Here is a 12,368-nt window from a genome sequence, read left to right as displayed (position 1 = left end):
TTCGTTCGTTCGTTCGTTCGTTCGTTCGTTCGTTCGTTCGTTCGTTCGTTCGTTCGTTCGTTCTTTTATCCATTTAATTCTTTCAGTTCATTACGCCCTCCTTCGTCTCCACCAACATGACGAGAAATATGAAACCCAACGGATTTTCGGTGGCCGATGTCGACCACATGGCCCAGCAAACCGTCAACGCCTTTGGTCTGTCTTCTTGTTTGTACGGACATTGGGGTCACGAGTTGATCGTCACAACACTTTTTAAGTTGTTACCGAGAAGTTATTGTTGCAAGAAAACGCTCGAGTTTACAACACAAGTTCGCGAGGCTTATATGCGCCGCATGGCAAATAAATAACTTAGTGATGAAAGAAGAGCAGACCAAATAATGCCCTCTATCTTACAAATTTTACGGATATTTCTTGGCCTTTCAAAGTCAGTTGTTAATCTTGCTCGAATGGTCGCGATCATGGCAATAATAGCATTTTGATGAGCCTTTAAAATTCTTATTTTCTAAATCATTTTGATACAACTAGTTTTTTGATAACCCAAATTTTCATATATTTTTTACAGTTTTGTTATAGTTTATGATTCAATTTTAAATGGAACCAGCTTAAATATATTTCCAGTTGATTTTGGCTTGGGTGGTCCACACGATAGATTTTTCGTCAAACAGCTGCTGTAACTGATCATTCAGCTCTGCTTGTTTTTCCATTTCAGTCATGCAAAAATACAAAGAGATAGAGTTACATACTGACCGACTGAGTTTGGTGAGAATCAAAGGCGAAACTCACGGTACCGAGGTGAATGAGGTCTTATGTGATACCATCCATTCATTGGAACCTTGGATTGATTGGGCTCACAAGAAACCCACTGTGAAGGTAGATTATACGAATTGATTCAATCTGCTTTACGATTGTTTAAGTTGCTTCCAAAATCCCCATAAGAGTGTAATACCCTAGATTTATGAAACCCGACTGCTGATGCGTACTTTTTCTTAAAAAGGGGGGCCGTGGTAGGTGGAAAACCTCTTTAAGCACGGACATTATAATAGAATTAGCGATGACCAATCAGAGCTCGCGGGTTTCGAAAGTAATAGCACCAATATTTTTCCGATATTCACTTTTTTGCTTGCCATCGCTAAGCAGAATCCGCCCTTCGGGCTTTATAAATTGGTAACCCCCCCCCCCTCTGTGGCGCTCAAGCTCTGAGAATAACACAAAATGAGAACTCTTATTCTAAATATATGATGCTTTCGATGGCCTAAAGAATGTATTCATCATCTATTTTTTTTTTTTTTTTTGCATTTGAGCAGCCTAATCTCATAACAACAGACCATCCATTCTGTGAACACAACGCTCTGCTCTAAAGGGAATGTGACAACATTCTTATCGGAGATTAATAAAAACAAGAAATTCGATCTTTCATAACGTCCTTATAACGTACACGTTTTTTTTTATAAGAACGTCAAAAATTTTCGAAGCCTTCGGATGTTCTTAGTTTTTTGGGTTTGAAGCCTAAAAATGTTCTTAAATTTTTTTTCAGCATTTTTTGAGCATGTTGATGTAATTTCTTAAGAAATTGCATGTTTTTAAGTCTCCAAAGCCTTAGTATGTTCTTAGAATGTTCTTAAATTTTTGGGCCTCGAAGCCTTATGTTCTTATATAGTTTGTTCTTATAAAAACAACGTGTATCTTGTATTTTCGCACACACAGGAGACGATTAAACGATTAAGAACTCAAACTGACAACAACGAAAACTTCGTCTTCAATATTTATTTACAAGCTGAGAAAACCAACACCCTTATTGGAAATATCAAATTGGAATCTACTGACCAGCCGAAATGTTATGAAGTAGGGTACTGGTTACACCAGAAACATTGCGGAAAAGGATTCACGACAGAGTGTGTACAGAGACTTATCAAATTCGCTCGCGATGAACTGAAAACATCACGGCTATGCATGTATTTCGCAGATGAAAACGAAGCTTGTCAACGTGTTGCCCAAAAGACGGGCTTTCGTTTCGTCAAGTTTGTTGATTTCAAATCTGAAATTAGATTAGAATGGGGTGTCAGAAAAAGTCATTATTTTGAATTAGATTTATAATTTTTCTATGAGAAAGAAGCAAGAAATAGGTAACGTTAACAGTCGCTGTTTTGTAAACCGACCCTAAACAAGGCTCCAAACGAAAATAGTCCCTTTTTCTTGCAGTGAGGAAAAAAACAAAGTATGAGAGAATTTGAAGAAATCACCTTAGAAACTGACCGTTTGAGTTTGGTAAGGATCAAAGGAGAAACTCACGGCCTGGATGTAAATCGAGTCATTTGTGATACAATCGAATCGCTGGAACCTTGGATTCCCTGGTGTTACAAGAAGCCTTCTATCGAAGTAAATTTCATTCATTCTTTTCTTTCATAGCGCATGCGTATCACAGAAATAAATTGTTAAAAATATGTTAATAAACTTGTGATGATTAAATTCAAACACTGTTTTTTTTAATGAGAACATTTAAAATTTTCAAGCCTTCAGATGTTCTTAATTTTTTTGAGTTTCAAGCCAAAAAATTGTTCTTTACATGTTCTTATGTTCCCCATTATTTTTCCTCATTCCTATTTTGTCCATTTTCTTAAGAAATTGGTTGTTTTTGAATCTGCGAAGCCTTAAATTGTTCTTAACTCGTTCTTAACATTTTGGCTACCAAAGTTTGTTCTTATAAAAAACGTGTGTTCTCTTTTGGTAGGAAACAACAGAGAAAATTTGTAAATTGACGGACAACCATGAAAATTATTTCTTCGGAATTTATCGTGGTCAAACTGACCCTGAACTAATTGGTAATATATTACTGGTGAAGTTAGAAAATAATCCCTGTTACGAAATAGGGTACTGGTTACACCAGAAGCATTGCGGGAAAGGATTCACGACGGAGTGTGTACAGAGGCTTATCAAATTCGCTCGCGATGAACTGAAAGTTAACAAGATAGGGATGTATATACACGACGGTAACAAAGCCAGCATGCGAGTAGCGGAGAAAATAGGATTTCAACTTGTCAGATATCAAGACTTTACTTACATTGAGAGACCTGACTGGGGGATTCGAGTAAACCATTATCTGGAATTGTCTTTGTGAATAAAGGAAATCATGGAACGATGCAAAAAAAGACCATAGGCCATTTCACAGTTGCAAAGCGTAATGGGTAACCAGGACCACTATACGCGCTAATGATGACTTACTATTGGTCCAACGTTTTCAAAAATCTTGAAGATTTTTGCATCTATCCAACAGAAAGCCTTTATCGGGGCGCAATCAGTCCTGATTACCCATGATCCATTTCAACTGTAAAATGGCCTATTTTAATGTATTTGAGCCAATTACTTCAATTTCAAGAGGGATTCACAAATCACACGCTTTTTTTATAAGAACAATTTTATAATAAAACGAGGCTAAAAATTGGCCGGAAACTAAGAATAGTTTAGGAACAATCTTGGGGCCAGCTGGGGCTCATGTGCAAGAAATTACTAAGAAAGTATGCTGATTTTAACACATTTAAAGCCATTTTAAGTTTTCAAGTAAAGATACTTAAAGCAACATTTAGAACATCGTAAGAACGTTTAAGCCGGAAAATTTCAAAAAGTTAGGAACGTTCCAGCCTGGCCTAAAAATCACTGTTTCTTATAAAAAAAGCGTGTATTTACTTTTATACTTCAGCATACTTTCAGTGTTTTTTTCACCATTCTGCTTTTAAAAAATTATCCCAAATTTTAAAAATTCGCCTCCTTTATCTGCTCTGTTTTGTAAAATTTACTTTCTTTTTTCAGCAAAATATAGAAAATATTTGAAAAAATGAGAGAATTTAAAGAAATGACCTTAGAAACTGACCGTTTGAGTTTGGTGAGGATCAAAGGAGAAACTCACGGTGAAGAACTCAATCGAGTGGTTTGCGATACTTTTGAATCATTGGAACCATGGGTACCCTGGGCTTTCAAAATTCCAACGGTTGAGGTATGATCATTTTTCAGTTTACGTGATAGTAAAGACCGGTATCCACTTTCGCGCCAAATGGGCGACACCTTTTTTGCCTGAAGAAAAGATTACGTCATAAAAAAGTTTCGCGTGAACAAAAAAAAAGTTAAAGGGAGTTCAGCTTTTTTCAACAGTTACGTCAATTTTGACCAATGGGATTGTTTCATTTTTCAACCGATCAATGAATGACCTTACAAAAACGTTAAAAAAATTTTCGCTCATTTCGCGTGAAAGTGGAGACCGGCCTTAAGGCCATTGTATGATAAACGGTTTCAATTCTTTTGGTTTTTACAAACAATTAAACTTTACAATTTTTCACCATAATGGTACACTTTCCCTTGCACACCCAGAGTGCTCTGTTCTGTCAAGCAAGTCATCCACTTCGGAGAGTTGTCAAGGGATCGCTTTGGATCGGAATATTTTGGAAAACCGATCTGAACAGTTTTGCAATAATATCCACTTCAAATTTTCTGAATCAGATTCTTTCTGTTTACAATATTCATACAAAGAAAATTAAATTAATTTAATCTTCTACAGTTGTCCCATTGTTTGAAATCAATAGAACCGTTTCAATCCGACACGGATCGCAAAAAAAGTTGAAAAAATCCAACTTTTTTTCTATCCGTTTTAACCAAAACACGTGAACATTCGAACCGTTTACGTGAAACGAATATGTGCAAATGGGTTGAAGATAATCCCAAGAACTATAGAAGCCGTGAAAAATTATCCGGAGTGGATAACCCGCTTTACAATTAGCCCTGTATATCGTTAAGCTTGGTACTCACTAGTTGAAAAAAAGTGGCGCTCTAAAACTAAAACCACAAAGCAACAAAAAGCCACACAAATTATAGTGAGTACACACATTAGTCGCACAAGTCTAGTAAAAAAATCTTGTTTAACAATGCGGTGTCTTTGAACCCTGCATCTAACATTACGCGTGCGACTAAACATCAGGCGCGTGCGACTAGTGTTAAACGTCACTTTTTTTCAATACGTGAGTACCAAGCTTAACAAATTACTCTGTAAAATCATTTGTTGCTGTATCCAGGATGGTACTCTGTTGAGGACCGAAACGTCTACACAAAATTAATTAAAATGAACAAGAAGCTTGTGTTTATGAGAGGATCGAATTGTTCAACAAATTATTTTCTCTCAGGATACTATCAATGGACTTCGCTTGACCACTGACAACCACAACAATTACATCTTCAATATTTATCTTCGTGAAAATGACCACGAACTCATCGGAAACGCTAAATGTGTGACCATAGATAAAGAAAATTGTTATGAATTAGGGTACTGGTTACACCAGAAGCATTGCGGCAAAGGATTTACGACAGAGTGTGTACAGAGGCTTATCAAATTCGCTCGAAATGAACTGAAAGCATCGGCAGCTGTTATGATTATTAACGAGAACAACAAAGCAAGTTTACGAATCGCTGACAAAACTGGTTTTCAATTTGTACGAAAAATTCTGGAAGATTCTTACGCGTTGAGACCGGAATGGAAAGATCGAATGAACCACTATGTACAGGTGCTTTTGTGAACAGTCGAATGAACTGCTATGTACAGGTGCTTTGTGAACAGTCGAATGAACTGCTATGTATAGTTGCTTTTGTGAACAGTCGAATGAACCGCTATGTACAGGTGCTTTGTGAACAGTCGAATGAACTGCTATGTATAGCTTTTGTGCTACAGTGCTTTTGTGAACAGTCGAATGAACCGCTATGTACAGGTGCTTTGTGAACAGTCGAATGAACTGCTATGTATAGGTGCTTTTGTGAACAGTCGAATGAACCTCTATGTACAGGTGCTTTTGTGAACAGTCGAATGAACTGCTATTACAGGTGCTTTGTGAACAGTGGAATGAACCGCTATGTACAGGTGCTTCTATGAACAGTCGAATGAACCGATACGATGCTGTTGGTTATTGTATAATGGTTCAACTGTAATCTACATTATGTATGACACAACCATGTTGATTTCGAAATTGTGGGAAGCTTTGGGAAAAAAGCCCACATAAAGTAGATTTAATTCAAAAATCATTTCTGATTACCTCAACACGAACGTGAAAGCAATGAACTTCATTTCGTATTCGGTGAATTTGAGTGGATGATTATACTTTATGGGGACTTTTCGTTTTTTGACTGAATCCTTGACTGATTTTTATACTTTATCAATACCTTTATATCAGATTTTTTTTGTAATTTTTGTAATTTTTGTAATCAATTATTTTGTTATCTTTAATTTAAACGAAAAATTTTAGCATCAGTATTTTATATTCATGATTTCCCTGAGTGAGTGAGCTTCGATCAATGTTGTTGTTATTCGTGATATACACCATTGTTTTCCACGGACCCGACAGCTGTTTGGTTAAAAGTGACGTATTGACTGATTTTACGTCACTTAAAACCAATCAGCTTTTTGGTCCATGATGTAATGTCATGAATAGGATTTAATAAACCTCTTCTTTATTTTAGAATTTCAAACTAACACATTTACACATTACTAACAAAAATAAAATTAAATCATGATTATCCAAGATATTCTAATGATTGCTGTTTGTACCATGGTGACCACCATCCAATCCGACACTATAGAAGATACAATGAATAATAATATCAATGTGGGTGCAAGTGAGAATGAACCTCATTTTCGTTTGCTGAAGTATAGAGATGTTTACGAGTTGGCGAAGAAGAGATTACACAACCCTCTTCATTTGGAAGAATTGGCCAAGAAACTGAAGAAAATGGATAAAACGGAAATGATGTACAAACGACAACGAGATACTGGTTTGATAACTTTTTTGTTCTTTTTCACCTTGAAATAAACAAATGATTTTCAATAATATACCCATAGTGACATATAAAGACTACTCTTCACTTGCGCGCGCTGCGATCGTATTTTTTTGAGAAAAGCTTCCACGCTATTGGTCAAGAGAAAAATGAAGCAATTCCATTGGCGCGATCTGACGTAACGGTTGAAAAAAGTTGAAATATATCCAACTTTTTTTTCGAGTGCGCGCTACATTTTTATTGACAAAATCTTTTTTCCAAGCAAAAAGGATTAAAGCCAAACAACGGTGTGATCAAAGTGCGCGCAAGTGGAGACTGGCCTTAATGTAGATATAACCGGTTTTATGACTTATAGATAAACACAAACTCAAAATGAATTGAGGTTCAGATTTCACGAGTAGTTAAAATTGATTTAAATGTGGAGCACATTAAATATGTTCCTAATGTGTATATGACGTCATGATTTATGACTATTTTGAGCCAAGTTGTCTTTTCCTCGATGTCTTGCAGTCTCGTTCTACATTTTGATTGTCGCTGTTAAGCCGAAATTTACTGGTTATTTTGTGTCTTTATGAGAACCATATTAATTTGTGTCTTTATGAGAACCATATTAAGTTCTTACTATTCTATCCACAATCAGGGGATTCAGAATACGATGCCACAGCAGAAAAGCAAATACAAAACCTTTTGCCAGACATTTTACATCAGTATGGTGTATTGGAAGTAGACGAAACATGGCATTCCAAACCAATGCATTTTGAAGATGCACGTCTCCAAAGGATCTGGCAACTTGCCATCGATGAAGGTGAATAAAATTCTCGTTCCAATAGGATTATTACTTAGAATGAACACCTTAAGGGAAGGAGTTTTCGTGGGAAGAAATTTCGCGGTTCACAGCTCAATAGAATTTTTTTCTTTACATTATGGGCCTATTTTACCCTAAAATGACCAATTTTTAGAGGCGATTTTTTTAATCCTGAGAATGTTTGTGTTTCGTGGAATTTAATTTAGCGGATTTGCCAAAAAACCGCGAAATTAATTTCCCTGAAAATTTGTTCCGCGAATATGTCCTCCCGAGAAAATTACTTCTCTTAAGGTAAGTTACATGTTAAGAGTCAATTTAAGGAGAAGACCGACAAATGAGTTTGCTAAGGGTGCGAACTTCTTGATGTGACCTGCTAAAGGAGTTTCACTGTGTACTGTCCAACCTAGGAGTTTCACTGTGTGCTGTCCAACTTAGGAGTTTCATTGTGTACTGTCCAACCTAGGAGTTTCACTGTGGTGCTGTCCGACTTTGGAGTTTCATTGTGTGCTGTCCAACCTAGGAGTTTCATTGTGTGCTGTCCAACCTAGGAGTTTCACTGTTTGCTGTCCAACTTTGGAGTTTCATTGTGTACTGTCCAACTTTAGAGTTTCATTGTGTACTGTCCAACCTAGGAGTTTCATTGTGTGCTGTCCAACCTAGGAGTTTCACTGTGTGCTGTCCAACTTTGGAGTTTCATTGTGTACTGTCCAACCTAGGAGTTTCATTGTGCGCTGTCCAACCTAGGAGTTTCATAGTGTGCTGTCCAACCTAAGATAACAACTGTTTCTATGCACTACTTCTCATTATTACTGGCCAAAAAGATGGTGGTTAAAGGTTTACTTGACCTACTTGACTTAAGTGCATAATCCCTCGAGGATCTTTGCACACTTCTTGGAGACAAACTCTTTCCACTTTTCTCTGTCACAGGCACGGCGCTCAGCAGTAAGAAGTAGGATCCATGTGTCTTCTCGGATTAGATCGCTCCATCTTTGGGGGACGTCCACGAGGTCTTTTTTCCTTAAAATCACGGTTATAAGCCTTGTGCACATAGTTGATATTGGGGTCTCTTCTCGTGATGTGACCAAACCAGTTCATTCTCTTCCTTTTGATCATATCAAGGATATCCATCTTGACACCAAGAGTACCCTTTAAATCTACTTAAATCTACAAGGCTTACTAACACTGAGAAAACTTTTTATCACTTTCAGCGAATTACAATGGTGACGAGCTCCGAGAATTGCACAACGAACTTCACGCCATGCAAAAAAAATTATCCAACTACATCTGGACCGTTCGCCAACTAGAATCACTCAAAGAAAAAGAAAACAACGAAACAAATAATTACGTCAGCGATGACGTCATCGACAATTCGGTTGACGGAAAGGCTGACGAGGAAGAGAAGACGAATGTGGAAAGTTTGAAATCGAAAGTGAAAAATGAATTTGGGAGTTTGGACGAAGAAGTCTTTGCATTGAAAGATAAGGTACCAATATTTTTGGAATAAGAACTGGGGTATGTCGATTAGTTTATTCTTCAGGTCGATATGTCTCCCAAATCTTAGCATGGAATTTAAAAACAGTGAAGCTGAATGGAAAGAGTCAGGCCTTGGGAAACTATCGCAGGTCTTTTATAAATTGTTATTTAATCTGAAATATCGACTTGCTATTTTATTGAAATTCCAAATTTAGAGAGTTTACCTTTTACCGCATTCACTCTCCCTTTGAAACGCAAAAACATGATCGTGTAGTATTCTAATCAAAGATTATTGATTTATGGAACTTTCCAGGTAGCGATGCGAATCAAACAAGACAAGTTAGGCGAACTGACGGACAGTCGTGTCCGAGAATTGATGGAAAAAGCGAAAGAAATGATGCTGGAAAAGGACCTCCAAAAATTTAAGGTAATTAAGGCAGTCAGGCAGTAGCTTGGCAGGGGGCTGGGGGGTTTGGGCAGTGCAGTGCCCTCCCCCCCCCCAGCGGCTGATTTTTTTGGGGGCGCCAAAATACAAAGGGAGCAAAGAGACGCCTCTGATTACTAATTACGGTGCTCGCTTGCTCTTTTTCACCTAGATAGGGCGGTTTTCGGCCTAAAAGAGAGAAAATATTCCTAAATTTTTGTTCTCACTTCGCTCGCGTAATCTTTACATAGATATTTAGATTTCATAGGGGGTGCCTAATATAATTTAAATCAAAATATTCGAAATTTGCCTCCCCATTTTGCCCGACTTTTTGTCGACCCACCACGCTACTGCAGTCAGAGTAAATCTGGAAATCTTTTCAAGTCGCTTTAACAGACCTTCTATGCATTCTGATGGCAAATAGCTAACCATTTAAACTTATAGACCTTTCTAAGTGCTCTGGTACAGTTTGGATGATACGGGGCTGTCTCATTTTAAATGAACAGAGGTTCAGCCATTATACGCGTAAGTCGTTTTTTTAACGGAAACGTCTGAAAAAAAACTGGGATTTGACGAGTGTCAGTTACAAGATCCGGCTTTTTTCAGGTTCTTCCGTTAAAAAATATGACGTTGTCTTGCCTAACGTTTCTTCTTTTTCAGTCGGAGCTTGATCATTTTCAAAACCGTATCTCGAAGTTAGAACACTGGCGGAAAGTGAGTGAGAACTTGAGAAAACATTTGGAGGAAAACCAGTTCGAAAAAGAACTCGTAGATGAATACCAATTCTCGAAAGCCAAAGTTAAAGAATTGACCAAGTTTGTGAGTAATACTCCTCTCCCAGTACTTCCTTTCGCAGTACCTATTTCGCAGTTAATTCGAATTGCTTTGAAACTCAAGCTATGTGACGACCTAGTTATTCAGTCAAAACATTCGAATCCACGTTGCCTTTTGCTTAAAAGCGACAGCGAAAGCGACTGGGTTCTAAAATTTATGTATTGTTTATGTATTGTGTATGTACGATTAACAGTTGATTTTGGCGATTGTTTTTCACCTTTTTAAACAGTTTGCGCGTAGAAAAGGTTTCGAACATTTTTTTGTCCTTTTATCAGCCAACCAATTATTTAATGAATTTAGATATTTTCCCCGACGTAACGTTACGAGAAGAGTTCTTTGTTTGAATGTTCATATCTTTCCAACCTCACCCTTAGGTAAAGAAGTACCACACCACATTGTACAACCGTCTCTACAAAAATTACAAGAATGAACTATGATTCGCCATAGCAAACCCTTGAATCTACAAACCCTGTCAAGGTATATCGTTCTGTTGTTTTTCCTATTTCCTACCTAACCTCGGCACACTTCTCAGCAAAAGCACGATATCTAGCCCTTCGGGCTTTATAAATCTATGGTTCTCCCAAGCAAGACAAGTGAACACGAAACAGAAATGGACTTTCATAAACTGTAACAATTACCGTTTGGTGGTTTTTGAATGACTTTTGATGCGGAACGAGCAGACCAAAATCTGATCGCTGTCGTATGAATCTTTAGAAAAAACATCAATTGTGAACATTTACCGCGAAAGATAATATTTTTCGATAACAATATATTTATAAAGTGTAAAAAAAAATTAAAAGGTGAGAGCTTTAAAGAAGGATTTCGATATTAAGCAGAGATCCATTATTGTAGAGATTTATTAACCAGAGTTGATGTAAAATATATGCGCCAAATGCTTCTGCTCTACCAAATGAAGAAGTATGATTTTAAAATAAGACACACCCGTGTGTGACCACTGTGCCAAATTTCATGTTTTTATCACAATTAGCACGATTTTTCTTTAAAATGACCTCACTACACAATTTGCTTTACAGTATTTAAAGTTACTTGTTGTTACATATTAAGAATTTTACAATAAGATTGAAAATGGACCCATTTGGATCAGATGTGAACTGTCACTTAGGCTCATCCAATTGGGTTGTTGTCAACGATCCGAACTATTAGGTCAACTTCAAGTTATCATTGTCGTTGAGAAATTGAAAGGTTTCATTTCATTTTCATTGAAAGTTCTCTTGCTTTTTGTTTGATCTTTTGAGGAGTCATACATCCAATGTCTCTCTCTAAATCGATCAGCTTAAATCCTGCAATCACTCTACCAAAACTTTGTTCCCAAAACTCGTCAGATTTAGGACCCTCCAAATACCAAGCAATAAATTCCCCATTTTTGATTTTGTCGTTACAAATGGTCGTCATTGAAAGATCCGTCATCGTTTCTACCGACTTGTCGATACGTTCCCATGGAAACACAGCTTTTACAATACGACACTCTTCGTTAACGTAACCCATGACGTGATACGTGACTTGTAGATTATATAAACGCGTCGGCCCGTACGTGACGTGCTCCCTGTACACCAGGCCACCTTCCGGTACTTCGAAAACCGGTGAAGATGTCGCCACGACGGTTTTTGCAAAATATGTAAATGCTGTTTTACGTATTGGATCAAAGGAAGTGACGTGGGCCAACGTGTTTTCCATCTTTGTCCATGCATTTTGTTTCAATAGCGGTACACATTCGGGTGAATCAACGAGTTTAAGGTCACCAGCATTCAATCCAAAAGCTTTTTCGATATCACTGACTAGAACGTTATCTATGGACGCCATTTTGTGAAATAATCAATTGAAGCGCTACTTGGTTTTGCTTTTTGCTTGTTTAATCCAGAGATTAAAAATTATAGCAGTTTAAAGACAATTTCTACAAAAAATAAAAAATTTCTCCTTGCTCAAATCTCATAGTGTTTTCTGCTATTGATGACATTGATAGCAAAGGAAAACCCGAGAGAAATACAGTCATTGTTTGGTTGAATAGCT

The 12,368-nt window shown here is 37.2% G+C and overlaps 2 protein-coding genes and 1 long non-coding RNA gene across 3 annotated transcripts; all 3 read left to right on the top strand.

Moving 5' to 3' along the window:
* Positions 1-641: 641 nt before the first annotated feature.
* LOC136801559 (uncharacterized) lies at positions 642-3,187 on the top strand. The gene is made up of 3 exons (XR_010845872.1): positions 642-870; positions 1,705-2,376; positions 2,729-3,187. It is a non-coding gene; the product is annotated as an uncharacterized lncRNA (long non-coding RNA).
* A 615-nt stretch (positions 3,188-3,802) lies between these two features.
* Positions 3,803-5,804, top strand: LOC136801501 (uncharacterized protein YkkB-like). Its single transcript, XM_067058136.1, has 2 exons — positions 3,803-3,988; positions 5,166-5,804. Exons 1-2 carry the CDS (start codon positions 3,830-3,832, stop codon positions 5,553-5,555), a joined length of 549 nt encoding a protein of 182 aa, XP_066914237.1. The 5' UTR covers positions 3,803-3,829; the 3' UTR covers positions 5,556-5,804.
* A 689-nt stretch (positions 5,805-6,493) lies between these two features.
* On the top strand, positions 6,494-10,974 carry LOC136801558 (alpha-2-macroglobulin receptor-associated protein-like). The gene is made up of 6 exons (XM_067058196.1): positions 6,494-6,801; positions 7,445-7,609; positions 8,818-9,092; positions 9,396-9,509; positions 10,167-10,325; positions 10,715-10,974. The coding sequence occupies exons 1-6, from the start codon at positions 6,540-6,542 to the stop codon at positions 10,775-10,777; spliced, it is 1,038 nt and encodes a 345-aa protein (XP_066914297.1). The 5' UTR covers positions 6,494-6,539; the 3' UTR covers positions 10,778-10,974.
* Positions 10,975-12,368: the final 1,394 nt, after the last annotated feature.

This window comes from Clytia hemisphaerica, unplaced genomic scaffold (assembly GCF_902728285.1).
Source record: "Clytia hemisphaerica strain Z4C2 unplaced genomic scaffold, Clytia hemisphaerica genome assembly, whole genome shotgun sequence".
Classification (NCBI taxonomy): domain Eukaryota; kingdom Metazoa; phylum Cnidaria; class Hydrozoa; order Leptothecata; family Clytiidae; genus Clytia; species Clytia hemisphaerica.
The sequence above is the reverse complement of the archived record's forward strand: the minus strand, read 5'-3'. Positions and strand labels throughout refer to the sequence as shown.

Excerpts from the sequence above, each read along its gene's own strand:
- LOC136801501 (XM_067058136.1), top strand. The coding sequence starts at position 3,830 with ATGAGAGAATTTAAAGAAATGACCTTAGAAACTGACCGTTTGAGTTTG. Across the intron at positions 3,989-5,165 it reads TCAAAATTCCAACGGTTGAG|GATACTATCAATGGACTTCG; the intron begins GTATGATCATTT and ends ATTTTCTCTCAG.
- LOC136801558 (XM_067058196.1), top strand. The coding sequence starts at position 6,540 with ATGATTATCCAAGATATTCTAATGATTGCTGTTTGTACCATGGTGACC. Across the intron at positions 7,610-8,817 it reads GCAACTTGCCATCGATGAAG|CGAATTACAATGGTGACGAG; the intron begins GTGAATAAAATT and ends TATCACTTTCAG. Across the intron at positions 10,326-10,714 it reads TTAAAGAATTGACCAAGTTT|GTAAAGAAGTACCACACCAC; the intron begins GTGAGTAATACT and ends CCTCACCCTTAG.